The sequence below is a fragment of the Narcine bancroftii genome, chromosome 13 (assembly GCF_036971445.1).
Source record: "Narcine bancroftii isolate sNarBan1 chromosome 13, sNarBan1.hap1, whole genome shotgun sequence".
Taxonomy (NCBI): Eukaryota; Metazoa; Chordata; class Chondrichthyes; order Torpediniformes; family Narcinidae; genus Narcine; species Narcine bancroftii.
In genome coordinates this window covers 7725347-7744752 of record NC_091481.1, presented here as the reverse complement: position 1 = coordinate 7744752, position 19406 = coordinate 7725347, and the positions used below count along the sequence as shown (strand labels likewise).

Below are 19406 nucleotides of genomic sequence, written 5' to 3'. Positions count from 1 at the left end.
TCAAACAGCATTCTTTGATGAAGGGCTCAAGCCCGCAAAACTGGTTATGTATCTTTATCTTTGCTAGATACTGCTTGACCTGCTGAGTTTCTCCAGCAATCTGCTTTTACTTCAACGATGGTGTCTGCAAACTTTACTCTTTTACTTCATTCAGATTTATGGTGAGAGTACATGAGTACATTCACAACATCACATACAAGCCAGTGGGTGTGGCAAAATTACCCCTTATTGGTAGTGCAAAAAATAAACTGTACACAACGTACACATGCAAATAAATAAAGTAATGTAAACAAACTGACTGTGCAATACAAAGAGAGAGAAAAAAAAGAGTCCTGAAATGAGTCCCTGATTGAGTTTATTGTTGAGGAGTCTGATGGTGGAGGGGGAGCAGCTGTTCCTGAACCTGGTGCTGCTTGCAGCCTCTTATTTCAGCTTCAACATCTCTGCGGCATTTTTCCACTTTACCTGCAAATCCCACTACTGTTATCGCATAGTCTGGGACCACTTCATGGTTCAACATCCACTCCAGCTCAGGACTTGTATCCATGTTGTTCCTCACAAGCCTATTTTTAAAAGAAAGAAATATGGATATTAGTGAGCAGATAACTTCTAAAATGTAAAGTACAGTAACATTTCCATTATCCAGAATTCAAGCAACCAGCAGCCTCAAGCAACTGGTCAAAAAAAAATTGCTGAAAATAAATAGGTAAAAGATATGAAAATTTATAATTGGTGACCCAATTGTTTGCCAATCACACAATACACAATATCAAGCAACTGGAAAATTCATAGGTTCTAGATACTGGGGGGGGTTTACTGTATTACTGGACATGTGAAGCCATAGTAAAATAAGAGCAGTAATAAACCATTTCACCTTTGATCCTCTATCTCAATGCTAAATGTCCTCACTCTCCACATACTTCTTAGTCCCTTTTGTGTCCTGATGGTGTGGATCTCTAAACTCTACGGTGTTGGGTGAACCCAACATTACTGGTCTGAATACATTCAATGCTCAATTTCTACAAGTAAGCACCATTCATGAGCAAACAATAAAACCCTTGTTTTCTAGAATTCAAGCAACTGGCAGCGTCAAGCAACCTGCAAAACAATCGAGGAAAATAAATAGGTACAAAATACAGAAGTTTAAAATTGGTGAGCCTCACCAATCACACAACACACAATTTCAAGCAACCAGAAAATTCACTTATCTGGCATATAAGCAACCGGAAAATTCATAGGTTCTGGATACCGGGAGGGTTTTACTACATAACAATAAGTTTAACCTTAAAACATCCAATTCATACATATTGAAACTTTAAAATTTCACAGCTACTCTATGTCCTGACCTGGAGCATTCTACTAGAAGAAGAAAAAGGATTAACATCAAAGTCAAAAAGTTTATAAAGGAATAGGGTCATAACGGGCAGAGAGTTTGCTGAGAATTCTAGAGGGGATAAAGTGGAATGGAATACTGAAGGAACTTGCTCAGATTAAGGAGGATGGCAACAACCTGCACTGCTGTCACATCTTTAATATACTTAGAGTCACGGAGGTGACAGTCCCTTCTGTCCAACGTGTCCATGCTGACTGAGTTGTCTACCTGAACTAGTATTATTTTCCAAACATTGGCCCATATCCCTCTGTACCTTTCCTATCCACGTACCCATCTAAATGTCTTTTCATGCATTAAATGTCACAAGATTTTAAATATTAGTTACTGGATCACACAAGGAGAGGTAAGCACAAGAGAGCAAGCTTTAAAGAGCTGGAGAACACAGAGAAGGAATTTCAGTTCTTTGGGCCTTGTTAAAGTAGGCATGGCTATCAAGGGAAGACAAATGAAAACTGAGCAATTTTCAGTGTTGGAAGAGAGCACGACTGTTAGCGTAGTGTAGCGCTTAGAGACAGGGGTTCGAATCCAGCAACTGTCTGCATGGAGTTTTTACATACTCCCTGTGTTGACACAGGTTTCCTCCAGGGGCTCCAGTTTCTCCCACCCTTCAAAACATACAGGGGTTGCAAGTTAAATGGGTGTTAGTGGGGCAGCTCAAGCTCATGGCCCAGAAGGGCCTGTTACTGTGCTCTATGTCTAAGTTTAAATGAAAGAAAACACAGAGAGTTACTGGATTTGGGGAGGGTGGGGGAGGGGGGGGAAGAAATGGACCTGGAGGGGTGCAAGGTCACAGAGAGTTTGTAAAGATCGAAAATGTTGCAGTGCCAAAAGGCGAAATGCAATGAGTTAAGATACAAGCAGCAGAGTTTTCAACATCCTCAAAGTTCCAAAGCAATGGAAAAGGTTATTAATAACAATGAGATGCCATCCAGATAGGGAATGGTAATGAAAGTAAGCAATGCTGGTGATAGGAGTGGATGTGGACAAAACCCCACAAATACAGCTTCAAGCTGGTTCATGCACAGACAGGAAGAGGAAAGGAAGTGGGAGGTGTGAAGTGGAGTTTATGGCAGAATTAACGATAATGGTCTTCCCAATATTTAATTAAGAGAATTTTTTTGTCCAACTGTGTAGATCAGCCATTCTCAACCTTATTTTGGCAATGACTCCCTTAGGTCTCTGCTCAAAGTTTATAGGTCCCTTTCCCTGTGAAGCAGTCAGGTTTAGTTGGTTTCTTCCGTACTTCTCTCTTATCAACGACAAAGAAATATTTTATGATTTCAGTTAGGCCCTCCCCCCATAAATATGCTGTGGGCCCCACGGGGGCCACAGGCCCTTGATTGAGAATGGCTGGTGTACATCACTACCAGAAGCTCCAGAAAGAGAGCATGGACATCTGAAGAAATAAAATCTTCATGTGTCTGCCAAGAATTTTCAAGGAGGTGGGATCTGCAGGGTTGGCACTCAACTTCACCCACCTTGAAAGAAAATTTGGCATTTAATGATAAACCTCCCTGGTATCTTGATAGAAGGAGAAAATGAATCCAAATGACAAGTAATAAAGAATGAATTAAGACAGGATTTGTTAGCCAAAGAATTGTGCTGTTATTCAAAACTTCACCTATCAGAGTCCTGAGGAGAGCCAAGATTCTTCAGCTGTTTTCTACACGCAGTGGTTGGATTCTCCCTCAAGTAGAGTACGTAGTACAGATTATAATGGATCCTGAAACATATAATCAAAGGTCAGATTTCAGAGAGTTCAGATTTATCGTCAGAGTACAACTCATGACATCACATACAACCCCGAGATTCTTTTTCCTGTGGGAGAGGCACATTGGTAGTGGAAAAAAAACTGTACTCAAGACACATGTAAACAAATAAAGCAATATAAACAAACTGACTGTGGTACTGGAAGAGAAAAAAAAATCAATAAAGTGAAAAACTACTTTAGATCAGTAATAGTTTAGAAAATAAAAGCAATACGTTCAACACTGGATGATATTTTTTTTCGCCCTCCCTCGCTTTCCACAGATGGCTCTGCATTTGGTGAAATTAAAATACGTGCAGTATCAGAGAAAATAAGCAAGGAAGGTGGTGGAGAGGGGGTGTTTATTTACATGGCTACCTCAACAGCAGAGGCTGTAAATTGCAAGCAGCTACGAGGTTCCCTGCACTATTTACATTGGAAAACAAAGGTTTTTCTTCCTGACATTTTTGGGTATATTTTGTGGATTTTGAGCTGCTGATCACGAAAATCACTAAAATTTTCCTATCACATACCATTAAAAAAAAGACATAACCTATTTTTGTGATTTCCTGTCATATTTTAAGTCTACTTCAAGCACCCAAAGCCATGATGTGCAACGTGCCATTGATCTTGGTGTGGTCAGCGACGAACATGGTGAAAGATTTCACCAGGACATTGCGACTATTGAAAAGAGGTATCAGACAATGCTGACCGACTATGGTTGGGCACCAACACAAGAGGCATCAGATGCTGAGTACAAACAAAAATCAGCGACAAAACATTTTTAGGTTAGTTGAACTAATGCATCATTATGCAATTAAACATGTTAAATTCAATAAAAGTTAATATTTCGCCAACATCCTACATGATACAGCAAATCTGAAATTACCTGTGTTCAGCTTAAGATTATCTATCATAATCCCCCAATATTTTTTCAGAAAGCAAACCTCTTGGAAAAAAATTGTTGTCTAGTGTTATTAGAAGGTAAAGCAAAGGGATGGCAATACCTGTTGTTGAAAATGATATTTTTTTCTCTCAAGGCAAAGAGTAAAGTCGCCATGCAGTACAGGATTTCCATTAGTTCCGTCAGAGGCAGAGTTGAACGGGGTGGTCCCAGACAGGAAATAAGTTTCTGGATGTCTTCTACACTATTAGACAGGAGAATGATCACAGCCTGTATGGCCCAGCTGCTTGTAGTCTAAATAGTATTAAAAAAAAACACTCAGGATTATGCAATTTTCTGTATAGCTCTGTTGAATAGTGTGCATTTGTTGAAGAGAAGGTGCCAAATAGCACTCCAAAACATGTGACCCCATATTCCGAAACTAGAACTTCTAGTTCTAGACTAGAGGATATAGCCTCTGTGGAACCCCTTCAAATATATTTCTAAATTCCATGTCTTAAGCCCGATCTGCTCATCCTTCCTTCCTACGACAACCACCTCAACCCAGGAATCAACTGAGTGAATCCTCTCTGCACTGCCTCCAATGCAAGCACATCCTTATCATAAAACCATTCTGACTCTGTCTTTCAATTTCAACGTCTTGCAGCATTTTCCTCATGACAAATGTTAAGTTTTCTGCCCATAGTTTTCCATCAGAATTTCCCACCTTATTTGAATAACAACATTACATTTGCAGTCTTCCAACCCTCTAGGACCATGCCAAAACCCAAGCAATTTTGGTAGACTGCAATCCTTTAAGAAATTATCAATTTTTAAGCATTGCACCATACATTTTTAACATGGAAGGTAGATATTGTTTAGAGTTTCTTCCTCTCTGCACCCTCCTGGTTCTTTATCATTACATTGGTACCTCACTTGTTACTCAACATCACAGTGTTAATGGAGTCAGTGGTAAAAGGGGTCATTACAGTATTATATAGAGTTATACCACACAGAAAGTGACCTTTGGCGCAAATCATACATTGCCTACCAGAGCCACCTTTGTTGAGCTATGGACCTGTAAATCTGCCCTATTCTTGAATTGGTGAATGTTGTAATTGTCTCCACCCAGCACAACCACTTCCCCCGGCAACACTTTCTATACACCTCCGTGTTGCCCCTCAGGTTGTCTTTAAATCTCACCTTGAACCTAAGCCCTTTAGTTTTGAGCTCTCCTTCCCTGGGAAACAGACTGTCACTATTCCACCTCATTTACACCCCTTATGGATTTATATACCTCTATAACGTCACTCTAAGCTCCGAAGAAAAAAAGGTCCAGTCTCCCGTAACACCTTTGTGAATCTTTTCTACAGCTTTACCATGTCCAGTCTCTAGTAAGGCATCTAGAGCTGCACACAAAATGGTCTTAACAAGATATTGTGCATCTTTATTGGCATATGAAGAAATGTACATCGAACCTACCATGAATCACTGCCTCCCCACTGAAGCCTCTCAAGCAATGAAACCCCATTTGGAAACACTACCTGTGAGGACTGGCAGGGGAAAGCACTCAGTGCTGAGCTCCTGGCTCATACTGCACCCTGGCCAGCAAAGTAAGTGTGGACCATTCCTGGGGTCTGGCATCACCTACTCCATGTCTGGATCCCACTATCTCTCCCTTCACCACACGCCACAAGCTGCCGTTGTGGCCACCACTAGGGTAGCCATTTCCAAATTTCCAAAAAGAACATGGTCATAGGTTACCATATATATTCAGTGTTTCAAAAAATTAAAACAGAATTGGAAAAACAACAAATGCAAACATACTGTGTATAACATAGAATAACCTATGATCATGTGCTCCTTTTGGAAAGGCCACCCTAACCACCATTGAGCTGTTACCACAGAACTGGGGAGAGCCACATAGTTAAAGGAGGATCCATTAGACCAGATCATTGATCTGGAGATGATCTCCTGCCCCATTACAGATGCCATTTCCCCCTCATCACTCACCCTTGTCTTCTCAGCAATCATCGGGCAGAGGGTGCTTTTACACCGGTACTATCAGAATGGTGAAAGCAAGTGCAAGTAGTGAGGAGATACTCAGGCATTTTAGTGGAAGAAAGAAACAGCATGGTTACCATAGTGGTCAGCGCAACGGTGTTACGGCGCCAAGGATCTGAGTTTGCACATTCTCACTGTGTCTGCGTGGATTTCCTCCAGGTGCTCTGGTTTCTATCCACCCTTCAAAAGGTTAATTAGATGTAAATAGGCGGAATGACCTCGTGTACCAGAAGAGCCTGTTACCATGCTCCAAACTTTAATTTTTTTTTTAAATTAAATTTAAAAGAAAGAAAACAAAGCACCTTAACAATTTATTTTAAAAACCCAAATGTTTTCCCAGATCCTCTGATTAAGCATTAAAGGCAGCCAACAACTCAGTAAAGCAAAAGTACAGGAGATCCAAGCCCTACTTTGATAAAGGGCTTAGGCCCTTTACTTTCTATAGATGCTGTGTGACCTGCTGAGTTTCTCCAGTATGTTTGTAGATTATTTTGATGTAAAAGTCTATTATGATTTGATTTTAGCAACATGTACTCTGAGGAAAATGTTCGATGGAAATATTTTTTTTCAGAATACCATGGCCTCATGAGCAGACATATGCAGTTCAAGACACATCTTGACATATTTCTCAGAAGGATTATTTTTCAATTAACATTTTTAATGAAACAAATGTTCTCACAGGGCTTGAGAAGATGTCGACGTTTCTGAACGGGGTGGGGTGGGGTGGGGGGGGGGTCAAGATCTCAAAATAAGGAGTCATTCAGCCTGGAAAAGAGATGGGGAAAAAGTTGTTCACCCATGCGAGTTGCAAATCTTTGGAATTCTCTACCCTAGAGGCTCAGTCACTGAATATTAGAGATGAAGAGAATGTTCTGGGATTGATTGAGTCGAGGGATATGAAGTAAGTGCAGGAGAAGAGGATTGAGGTCCTACCATTTGAACAGGAAGAGTAGGACTGAATAGTTTACTCCTATTTCACTTTCTCGTGTCTGCAAAAGTATATCATTTCTGACTGGCTACAACTATGCTCTGTATTTATCTTTTCATTAATTTTTATTTTTCATACTGTGAACCATATCAATCAAAATACATACAAATATTTCCCTCTTAAATATACACAGTGGCATTTTCTTCCCTTTTTTTCGCCCCCTACCTTCCCTCCCCCCTTCCCACCCCCCCCCTCCAAACCCATTTAATGTTCACCTAATACAATACAACAAAACCATTAAACAATGTCATTACACAATGAAAATAAACAAGAAAATTATGTGTTCTACTTTTACACACTGAATCAAGTCATTTGGTCTTCTTATCATTTTATCATTTTAGGGGGTGGAGATCCTAGGCAAGCCCTCTCTGTTGTGTTCCCTGCACGGTTCCCAAATTTGTTCAAATAATGTGACATTATTTTTTAAATTATATGTTATTTTTTCCAATGGAATACATTTATTCATTTCTATGTACCATTGCTGTACTCTCAGGCTCTCTTCTGATTTCCAAGTTGACATTATACATTTTTTTGCTACAGCTAAGGCTATTATAATAAATCTTTTTTGCGCTTCATCCAGTATGAGGCCTAATTCTTTACTTCTTATATTACTTAGAAGAAAGATCTCTGGGTTTTTTGGTATGTTGCTTTTTGTGATTTTATTTAAATATCTGATTTAGATCTTTCCAAAATTTTTCCACTTTCTCACATGCCCAAATTGCATGTACTGTTGTTCCCATTTCCTTCTTACAGCGAAAACATCTATCTGATAATGTTGGATCCCATTTATTTAACTTTTGGGGCATGATATATAACCTGTGTAGCCAATTATATTGTATCATGCATAACCTCGTGTTTATTATATTCTCCATAGTTGCAGAGCATACTTTTATAGCTTATTTCATCATTTTCCTTCTCTTGCAGCTTGATGCACATGTTCGTAATAAATCTTTTTATTATCGTTGTTTCTGTAATCACATATTCAAAGCTGCTTCCTTCTGGTAATCTCAGTCTGCTTCCCAATTTTTCCTTTAAGTAAGTTTTCAGTTGATGGTATGCAAACTTTGTACCATAAGTTATTCCATATTTGTACTTCATTTGTTCAAATGTTAATAAATTATTTCCTAAAAAACAATTTTCTATTCTTTTAATTCCTTTTCTCTCCCATTCTCTAAAGGAAAGGTTATCTATTGTGAAAGGGATTAGTTGATTTTGCATCAATAATAATTTTGGTAGTTGGTAATTTGTTTTTTTCCTTTCTACGTGAATCTTCTTCCATATGTTGAGTATATGATGCAGTACTGGTGAACTTTTATATTGCACCAGTTTTTCATCCCACTTATAAAATATATGTTCTGGTACCTTCTCCCCTATTTTATCTAGCTCTATCTTGGTCCAATTTGGTTTTTCCCTTGTCTGATAAAAATCTGATAGGTACCTGAATTGTGCTGTTCTATAATAATTTTAAAAGTTTGGTAGCTGCAAACCACCTTGTTTGTACCACTCTGTTAATTTATCTAGCGCTATCCTCAGTTTTCCCCCTTTCCATAAGAATTTCCTTATTATTCTCTTGAGTTCATTGAAGAATTTATCTGTTAAGGGAATTGGTAACGATTGAAATAGGTATTGTATCCTTGGGAAGACATTCATTTTAATGCAATTTACCCTCCCTATCAATGTTAGCGGCAATTCTTTCCAATGTTCTAAGTCATCCTCTAATTTCTTCATTATTGGCTGATAATTTAATTTGTATAGGTGGCCTAAATTATTATCAAATCTAATACTTAGGTATCGGATTGCTTGTGTTTGCCATTTAAATGGTAATTCTTTTTTAAACTCTGTGAAATCTGCATTACTCATTGGCATCACTTCACTTTTATTTGCGTTGATCTTGTACCCCGATATCTCTCCATATTCCTTCAATTTCTTATGTAATTCTTTTATTGATATTTCTGGTTCTGTTAAGTATACTATGACGTCATCTGCAAATAGACTGATTTTATATTCCTTCTTTTTTATTTTTATCCCTCTTATTTTTTTTTCTGTTCTTATCAGTTCTGCCAGTGGTTCTATAGCTAACACGAACAGTGAAGGAGATAGTGGACATCCCTGCCTAGTTGATCTGCTTAATTTAAATTGGTTTGATATATATCCATTTACTGTCACCTTCGCCAATGGTCCCTTATATAATGCTTTAATCCAATTAATATATTTCTCTGGTAGGTTGGGTTGAACCTCTGTTGTACTTTGAATAAATAATTCCATTCTATTCTGTCAAAGGCTTTCTCTGCGTCTAAAGCAACAGCCACTGTTGGTGTCTTACTTCCTTGAACTGCATGGATTAAATTAATGAACTTACCGACATTATCCGCTGTTCGTCTTTTCTTAATAAATCCAGTTTGATCTTGTTTTACTATTTTTGGTACACAGTCGGCCAATCTGTTTGCTAATAGTTTTGCTATTATCTTATAATCTGAATTAAGTAGAGATATTGGTCTATATGATGCTGGTGTTAATGGATCCTTCCCCGTCTTTGGTATTATTGTAATTATTGCTGTTTTACATGAATCTGGCAAGTTTTGTGTTTCTTCTATCTGGTTCATTACTTCCAGGAGAGGAGGAATTAATAAGTCTTTAAATGTTTTATAGAATTCTATGGGGAGTCCAACCTCTCCAGGCATTTTATTGTTTGATAGCTTTTTTAATATATCCTCTATTTCAAATGGTTTTATCAATTTGTTTTGCTCCTCTTCTTGCTATTTCGGTAGTTCAATTTTAGCTAAAAACTCATCTATTTTGTCTTCTTTCCCCTCATTCTCAGTTCGGTATAATTGTTCATAGAATTCCTTAAAGTTTTAATTAATCTCCATTGGATTATATGTAATTTGTTTGTCATTTTTTCTTGATGCTAATACAGTTTTTTTAGCTTGTTCTGTTTTAAGTTGCCAGGATAATATTTTGTGTTTTTTCTCCTAGCTTGTAATACTTCTGCTTTATTTTCATTATGTTCTTCTCCACCTTATACGTTTGTAATGTTTTGTATTTTTTTTTGTCCTCCAATTCTCTTCTTTTTGTTGTATCTTCCCTTGTTGCTAGTTCTTTTTCTGTACTTACTATTTCCCTTCCCAACTGTTCTATTTCCCAATTGTAGTTGTTTTTCATCTTAGTTACATAACTTATTATCTGCCCTCTAATGAAGGCTTTCATTGTGTCCCATAATATATATTTGTCTTTCACTGATTCCGTGTTTATTTCAAAGTACATTTTAATTTGGCGTTCAATAACTTCTCTAAATTCCTGTCTTTTAAGTAGAATGGAGTTTAATCTCCATCTATATGTTCTTGGTGGGATATCCTCCAGTTCTATTGCTAATAACAGGGGTGAATGATCAGATAGTAATCTAGCTTTATATTCCATTTTCTTAACTCTCCCTTGAATATGGGCTCTGTATTTATCTTTGACGTTCTTTTGACTTGGCAAGAAATTTGTGGAATTCCTAAAGGTCTTTGCAACAGATTCACAAGTTTTTATTTTTTGTTTATGGCCTCTTTCACAGACCGCCTAGGTGCTTTTGATCAACTACTGGATGTGGCACTTTTCACCAGCCTCCAAAAAATTTTTTTCACAATCTTTAATTGGAGAAAAGCACACACAATAACTTGCCCAAGATAAGGCATCACTGTCAGAAGTCAGCAACTGGCAAAAAGACACATGGTAAACATACCCTGGCTGCTCCAATGACGTCCGATAGGATCTGGCTCATGCACAATTTGGATGGAGTGAAGAGGGGGTGGTTCTGAAGACAATTTAAGACAGCTTCAGTGTTTACTGATCTCCCATGCTGGAAAGATGATACATATCTAATTTAAAAGAAAAAAAAAACATTAGAAGTTTGTAAAAGCAGGTAAAGAGATTGACAATCATGAAGTGTCATGGATCTTCAGTACACCCAGAAAGTCTAAATCAATAAAAACACAGAAATCCTGGAGGAACTCAGCAGGTCTCGCAGCAAAGGTACATAACCAACGATTCGGCCTGAGCCCTTCTTCAAGGTATGGGTAAAGAGTTGGCAGGTGCCTGAATTAAAAGGAGACAGATGGAAAAGGAAAGAGAAGACCCGACTCCCCCATCAATTCTCACCTTTCCTGTCCTCCTATTCATGTCCGATTAATATCTTTTGTCTGTTGATCTGTACTTTCCCCTGCCTTTTTTCCCCCCAGCCTTTAAATTCTGGTGTCTTTACTTTGGTCTGCTTTTTGCTCATACCTTGAAGAAGGGCTCAGGCCCAAAATGTCAGTTATATATCTTTACCTCCTATGGATGCTGCAAGACCCGCTGAGTTCCTCCACCACTACTGTGTTTTTACTGCAATCACAGAGTCTGCAGACTTTTGTGTTTCATCCAAGTCTAAATATTATTTCCTACTACCTACAGAATTTAAAGTTAATACACATAAAATCTGGTGAAACTCAGCAGATCCTGCAGCCTTGGCAAAGGGCTCATACCTGAAATGTTGTCTCCTCTGGAAGTTGAGTTTCTCCAGCATTTTTGTGTATTTACCACCATCACAGCATAGGCAGACTTTCTTGCTTCACTAGTTTGAAGTTACTTCCTTTTCTGAAGGATTGACCCTTTGCCCTCCTTCCTCTGCACCTTACCTCTGGTCCACTCACAAATTGTCAACTTGCACTCTTGCCATATCACCACAAATCAACCTAAGCTTTCACTCAGCCCCAGCACCAGCTCAGCATGACCTGAAGAAGAAATACCTTCAAGAAAATGTGCTCCAAATTACTCACCAAGACTACTCGGCAATAGTAACTTAGCAATTTCTTAGTACTGAGCAATGTCGAGTGAGGCAGGTACCACCACTTGCAGCTTCCCCTCTGATTTGGACACCATCCTGTCTTGGATGTAAAATGCTAATCCAACAACACTTCAACCACCAGCTCATCACTATCCTCTCATGGATGTCAATGACAAGCTCTCTTAACAACACATATCCCATAGAGGAATATTTTTAAAAAAAAGCCTTATCGTCTGCCCTTTCACCACAAGGTTCCTTCAAAAGTTTCTCCGCCACTTTTGTGTATTAAATTACAATCACAGCATCTGCAGACTTTCTTATTTAACTCTTAGCGTCTGCCATGATCATTTTTGCAGTTCAACATCGTGTTGAGTATACTAAAAGGTGCAACATCTATGGAATTTGCTGTGAACCACATCAGTATACAGTCAAACCTCTGGCATCCGCCACCTATGGGGATTGGTAGATGCCGGATACGTGCATTTTCTGTTGCTTGAGACTTTCTCTTACAATGCCTAACTATTGCATCTGAATTAAGAATAATAGCTTCAAATACAAAAATACTAGACTCTACTTACACTGACAAATGTTATTTGTGCAAAAATATAAACCTCAAAGCATTTTACTTTATTTTCAGTCACATTCTTTGAAAACATTTAACCGTTGCTGCATCTGCAGGTTCCTCCCCCTACATGGAGCTGCCCGAAAGGCAAAAAATATTATAGACAATTAACTCCCCCTCCCCCAAGTTTACAGATAAAGCAACTCTTACGAAGCAGAGATAAGGAGACACTTTAAGCGAGTCGCCCCAACAATGAGCAGCATCAATCAGCTCTTCATCCTGAGCGATGCCATTGTTGTTTCACACAACTTTATTCAAACATCTGTTATGAACAAAGCTCGACCAAGGCCCTCCGCTGGTTGAATACTTACTTCCATCTTCATCAAAGGCTTTCGTGTTACTTCAGAGAACGTATACTTTTAAAATTTAAATATTTTGTTACCTATTATTTTATTCTTATTTATTTTAATTTTTTAAATTTTATTTTCCTTGATTTTTTGCCAGTAGCTCAGTGGTTTTCAAACTACCCCCCTAAATTCACATTTCATCTTAAGCAACCCCTATGCCATAGGTGCTCTGTGATTAGTAAGGGATTACTTAAGGTGGTATGTAAGTGGAAAGAAAAAGTTTGAAAACTACTATTTTAATTGTACCTCATTGACTCGTTAAGTGCACGGCTTCAGAACTCCAAAGGAAACGGGCCAATGACAATTTTTCTCAAGCAAAATATTTCAGTAATAATTGGGTCAAAAGTGGTGGTTCTCACCTTCCCTTCCCACTCACATACCACCTGAAGCAATCCCTTACTGACCCCAGAGCACTCATGTCATAGGGATTGCTTCAGGGGGTGCAGTTTGAAAACCACTATAGTAGCTTGAGGCTGCTTGAATTCCGAATACCAGGGGTTTTACAGTATTTCACTGCTCCTTCATGGTTTATCCAGCATCCATTTCACTACCCTTGTACCCTCTCCATAAAACAGTAAGCTGTAAACCATCACTCTCTGTGAAGTTGTTTCTTTGGAATTATTTGGGATCATATTTATGGCCTCTAGGATTGGCCAACATAATGTCATCTCTGTGTTCATTCTATCAATCTCCTTCAGCATTTTGGAGATTTCTGCTAAGTGGAGAGCACTCTAGCTGGTTGCATCACTGTCTGGTACAGAGATGTCAAAGCTCAGGACAAGAAAAAAACTCCAGAGAGTTGTTAACCCAGGCTGCGACAACACGAGCACCAGACTTCACTCTGTCAAGGACATCTACAAGAGGCACTGTCTTAAGAAAGTTGCTTCTATCCTCAAAGACCCCCCACCACCACCACCACCTAGGCCGTGCCCTCTTCACTTTGCTACCATTGGGAAAAAGGTATAAGAGCCTGAAGGACAGCTTCTTTCCCACTGCCAGCAGATTCCTGAATGATCAATGAACCAAAGACGCTGCCGTACGCCGACTTTTTGTGCATTTTATTTTTGTAAGATGCTTTATATGAATTTTTGCCCTACGATGCTGCCACAAAACAACGAATTTCGTGACTTGTTCATGACAATAAATTCTGATTCTGAAGTCATTCCACTAGGGTATCACAGATTAACCCTGATTAACATTTCCTTTCAATTCCATCCAATTAATTTGTCTTGATAACAAGGCCACTATAGTTAGGATAGATAATTGGTTCTTTGTGACACAGACGCTCACCGTACAAGATTCAGCACACATAGTTCGTCATCCTTTGTAATCTTGTTTTCTTTCAGAATCTTGACAACTTCCATCACAGCACTTCCTTCTCCCTTCCTATATCGGTAGTAAAGTTTCTTCCATGGCACAAACTGAAAACAACCAAAACATTCCAGGTAAAAATAGTTCCATTCTGTCTGCGAAATCAACAGAACTTCCATTACATCAGGAGGGCACAGCAGTCTTTAAGGCACAAAACAAAGTACAACTTTGCAGTTCACATCTCCAGCAATGACAAATTTAATAAAAACATGGCAGATGCACACAATCTGCAGTAAAACATCTTCACATTGAAAACACACTGTGGGCCAGGCAGCATCTTTAGAGAGAGGAAAAGAGAGTTAACAGTCATCAGAACCAAAAAAACCCCTTTCACACTGCCAACCCTCCTAGGAAGAGAGTAAACTTAGCGGGCATGCTGCACCTTGGAAGCCTTTCTCATTGCATCATGAATTATCGGTAAATTGACATTTTAAGGGGAGGGGCCCTGCCTCCAGTGGTGTCAATGCGAGAGCAGGTTGTGCTTTCACACCACCAGAAGTGTCAGAGCTCAGTTGAATTGAACTCACCCTGCCAGGATGGGATGTTTCACACCATGCGATTACCGGGAATGGACCTCCTCCTAAATTAGAACGTAAATCCATGTGAAATTGGCAGTGTGAAAGGGGAGTGTTTCTCTTTTAACAGTTGCTACCTGCCCCATGGCAATTCCAGCATTTACTCATGAATGTAATTTCAGAACATTTTTAATCTTCCAGACAAGCCTTTGATCATTCACTGATATTTTTCACCCATCGACATCTCTTCTTTTGTCATTTTGTCTCTTCTGCTTTCCAACCTGGCATCCATTTCACTGTTTTTAAAATTTAGTTACTTCTATTTAAGTTAGAGATACAACATGGTAACAGGCTCTTCGGCCCATAAGTCCGTGCCGCCCAAATGCACCAATTAATCTACTAATTGGGAGAAATCTGGGGCACCTGGAGAAAACCCACGCAGGACACAGGGAGAACGTAGAAACTCCTTAGCAACAGTCCTCAATTCCAACCCGGGTCGCTGGCGCTGTGACAGCGTTGTGCTAACCGGTACGCTAACCATCCCACCCTAATCTTTCCCCGTTCTAATGGATGATCATAAAGCTGAAGCAGTATTTCTTTTTCTTTCTCCACAAGAGGCTGATTGATCTGCTGAGAATTTTGAACTTTGGCTTTAGGCGCACTAGTTTATGGTCTCCCCGACAGGCAGACGCACCTCTTTTCCATCTATTGTATTAAATCACCTTAATCACAGGGATCTTCTCAAACTTCCAATATCATAACAGGAGGTCATTTTGGTCAACAAGGTCAAGTCAACCAATGGAACACTCTTCCCACCATTTTCCCTATCTCTCCACATTCCCATCAACTCCTCCTAGATTCCAGGCGTGTACCTGCATATTCACCTCATTTTACCACAACCAAGCAAACCACGTTTTTTTGCGATTTGGGAAGAACTCCCATGGTCACAGGAAGAATGTGTCAACTCCATGAACAGGCAGGACCGGAGATCAGGAGTGAATCCACCATGTCGTGTGGCCAATTCAATCCCTCAGCTGATGACTAGCACTTTGGTGTGATCGGGAGGAATGGATTAGGGTGGAAATAATTGATGTTCTAAGCTGGATACTCTGAGATGGCCACACTGGTGTATTTTGGCTGCCTGTCATCGTTTAGATAGTAACCAATTTATTCCTAATTGCATGCACAGTCCTGTGGATCAACATGCATCATGTTAAATGCACTATATAAATAAACTACTACTACGAAAGGCTGCACCCAATTCTGTAACATTGGACTGGAATCAATGCCCTCGAGAAGTTGGGAAGGAATGTTGATGAAAGCAGAGAGAAGAACCAGGGCTTACCATCGGGTCACTCAGAACGCGTCGCCATCGCTGACACACCAATTGGAAGCGATATAAATCTACTGATGGCAAGTGACAAAATACTGCCCTGAGAATTTCATCTGGAAGTTGGCTGATATGCCCGCAAGGCAGAGCGTGGGAACCAGGGCATCCCAACAATCCAAAGTAGATGTCAGGGAGTGGATCAACTTCCAGTTCAGCACTGATGAGCTTATTGCTCACGTTATTTGGCTGGTAGGTCACAGAGACATTTTCCAAGCTCCTTGTGGCATAATCCCATTCGACACTGTCATTCTTGGTTGAGCATCCTGGTGACAGAATAGGCTGTTCTCTATTGGAGTTTGAGTTCGTAAAAAGCACATCTCTTTCAATGGACAATTCAGTGGAAAGAAAGTCTGCGGGGTCGAAAACAAAATCCACCCCGGAGCACGGTTGGCCAACTGTTTCACTGCTGGACGTGTCCTCTGACAGCCTGTTGGCGATGCCCACCTGCTGTCTTTGGAGAAGCCATAATTGCTTTGACATTCTCTTGTCCCTTGGGTAGAGACCTCTGTTCAAATCTCTGGCAGTGTCCAGAGTGCTGAATGGTTGGGTCAATGAGAGGGCCCCAGCCCTACTGTTGCTCAAAGACAGGCAGTCTGACAGATCAAGACGTTTCCGCTTGCCTCGTCTACCTGTACAAAAAAAAATCAATTAATATACTAATGACTAGATGTAGAAATTCCTTGATTAAAACTTTATTTAAAAATTTTGGAAGGAATCACGTACCTCTGTGCATCTTTGATTGAAAAGGCAATTTTTTGCTACGGTGTTGGGAACCGCGTTCTCCGCCCACAGGGATTCTCTCTACAAAGAACACCATGATGCATTTTGCTCAGCCTTTGTGATTTATGAAATTTAATTTTAACATTCTGTACAGCACGGCAACAAGCCCACCCAGCGCTCAAGCCCATGCTGCCCAAATACACCAATTAACCTACAACACAGTAGGCAATTTAGAGGAAGGAGGAAACATGCAGCCATGGAGAGAACATGCAAACTCCTTACAGACAGCATCAGTTCCGAACCAGCTCATTGCCTACACTGACCATACCTAACATTTAATGAAATATTTTACAGGACTGATCCCATTCACAAATGAAGAAACTGCTGTATTGCATTATTGGTATAGAGTGTGCCTCCTGTGACTTAATTCAGTGGAGGGCTCTAGACACACCCCCCTACCCCCCACCGCCAAAGTTGGAAAGTTACGGGTTTAATTCTCACACTGGAAAACTCCAAGGTAAAATTTAAGCTGACAGATTGTCGCACTGCTCATCTTTCTGATGGGATAGTAACCAAGACCTGTCAAAGTAAAAAACAAAAATACCATGGCATTATTTTAATCAGTCTTAATGAGGTGACCTTGTCAACCCAACCTACAGATTGTTCATTCCCACTTGCGTTATTCGAATAAAGGCTGTTTGAATTGTACTGTGTGTCTTGGTTGTACTTTTTGTATCTTGACAGGAGCTCGACTTTAACACAACGTTAGCTAATAAGAAACAGCGGAAGATGTAAAACTGTATGTCTTTTTTAAAATTGTCCCCTCAAAATATTCTCACAGTTCTTTACCCTCAAAACACAATGAGAATAGCACAGACCAATCATACTGCAATTAACGAGATAAATAAATAACCAGTCCATTGGTTTGGAAAACCTTAACCCTTTGGAGTCCAGCCATTTTTAACCTTTCATAATATATATTCCAGACTGGGTAAAAGTGCAATACAAACACCAGTGTGAACCAGCTGGTGGTTGGGTACAAAACCAGTCCTGGAAAACTGGGACACTGAGTATGTGCACTCGTTGGTTGTCCCTGAAAACAGGGACACAGAGACCAAAGAGTTAACTGAACTCCTCATTCTCCAAGGGAACGCCTCAGGAAATTCTAGGCAGTTGATAGAGTAGGATATTAAGTCGGCATAGCACAAGTGGGATGAAGGGCCTGTACTTTGCTGTGGATCAGCCATTCTCAATCTTTTTTTGGGGGCTGTGGACCCCCCCCCCCCCCACTCCCTTTGGAGTCTATGCCTTTCCTTGTGAAGATGTCAAATTTTGGCTTCCTCCTACCAACTGCATTAAAAAATATGTGGATTTCAGTCCCTGGCCCCTCTGAAACATGCAATGGCTCCCAGGGGGTGGGGGGGGGGGAAGGGGTGGTGGAGGGGTACATAGGCCCATGGTGAGAATATCTGCTCTAGGTTTCTATGTTCTCCTTGGCATTTTTTTCCCCAAGGGAGCTCTAACATGCACCAAAACAGTGGAAGAGGCGCAGATATCCAAAGGCTCCAAAGGTTAAGAATAAACAGATTCCAAAATACAGGAGGAAGGCACCAAAAAAAAACTGCTAACTATGCACTAACTACTTCATTGCTAAGAAAGACAGGAGCAAGGATATGATGTTGAGGCTTTATAAAGCTCTGGTGAGACCTCACTTGGGAATATTGTAAGCAGTTGTGGGCCCCTCATTTAAGAAAGCATGTGCTGTTGTGGGAGAGAGTTTGGAGGTAGTTCACGAGGATGATTCCAGGAATGAAAGCGTGATTATATGAGGAGCGTTTGACAGATATTAGCCTGTACTTGTTGGAATCTAGGAGAATGGGAAGAGATCTATCTGAAATATTTTGAATGTTTAAAGGCAGGGGAAAAATAGATGTAGAAAAAGTTTCATGTGGAGGGAGAAACTAGGACAAGAGGGCACAAATTCAGGATTGAAGGGTATTTACTTAGAATAGAGATGCAGAGGAATTTCTTTAGCTAGAGGGTGTTAAATCTGTGGAATTTTTTTGCCACAGGGGGTTGTGGAGGCCAAGTCATTGGGTGTATTTAAGACAGAGATTGGTAGGTTCTTGATTAGCCAGGAAATCAAAGGAGAAGGTCGGGCAATGAGGCTGAATGGGGGAAATGATTAAATGGTGGGATCAGCTCATGATTAAATGGTGGGACAGACTCAATAGGCTGAATAGCCTATTTCTGCTCCTGTCTTATGGCCTTTTGACTGAAAATGGCCTTTGTTTTACTCTGCACCACATTTTAATCTATAGTCCACAGCTAAGGTTTAGAAATCTATTGCACTCGGGAATTTTAAAAGATAGACTTCATTTCAGTGGTCTTCACTTTTCCTAACTTAATTATTTACTTGTTCTAATCTTCAATGTCACAAATTTTAAAAATTAAGCAGTACAAAACATCAGTTTAAGTCTCCAGATGTTAACAGTGAGGTAACTGTTGGAAAGCTTTACATTAAATCAGACAAATGATTGACCTGGCAAGGCCCAGCAC

At 39.9% G+C, this 19406-nt stretch overlaps 1 protein-coding gene across 4 annotated transcripts in view; it reads right to left on the bottom strand.

Moving 5' to 3' along the window:
- The window catches only part of fbxo18 (F-box DNA helicase 1), a 117078-nt gene that overhangs the window by 96237 nt on the left and 1435 nt on the right, over positions 1 to 19406 (bottom strand). For all 4 annotated transcript variants that reach the window (XR_011348000.1, XR_011347999.1, XM_069908550.1 and 1 more), the window contains exons 2-8: positions 16851 to 16928; positions 16083 to 16756; positions 14142 to 14272; positions 10800 to 10935; positions 4148 to 4338; positions 3015 to 3116; positions 466 to 563 (exon numbers count right to left, since the gene is read on the bottom strand). Coding sequence is in view for 2 of the 4 variants with exons in the window: in XM_069908550.1 (XP_069764651.1) it covers positions 466 to 563; positions 3015 to 3116; positions 4148 to 4338; positions 10800 to 10935; positions 14142 to 14272; positions 16083 to 16756; positions 16851 to 16860 (1342 nt within the window). In the remaining 2 variants the exon portion in view is untranslated. The remainder of the gene's footprint in view (positions 1 to 465; positions 564 to 3014; positions 3117 to 4147; positions 4339 to 10799; positions 10936 to 14141; positions 14273 to 16082; positions 16757 to 16850; positions 16929 to 19406) is intronic.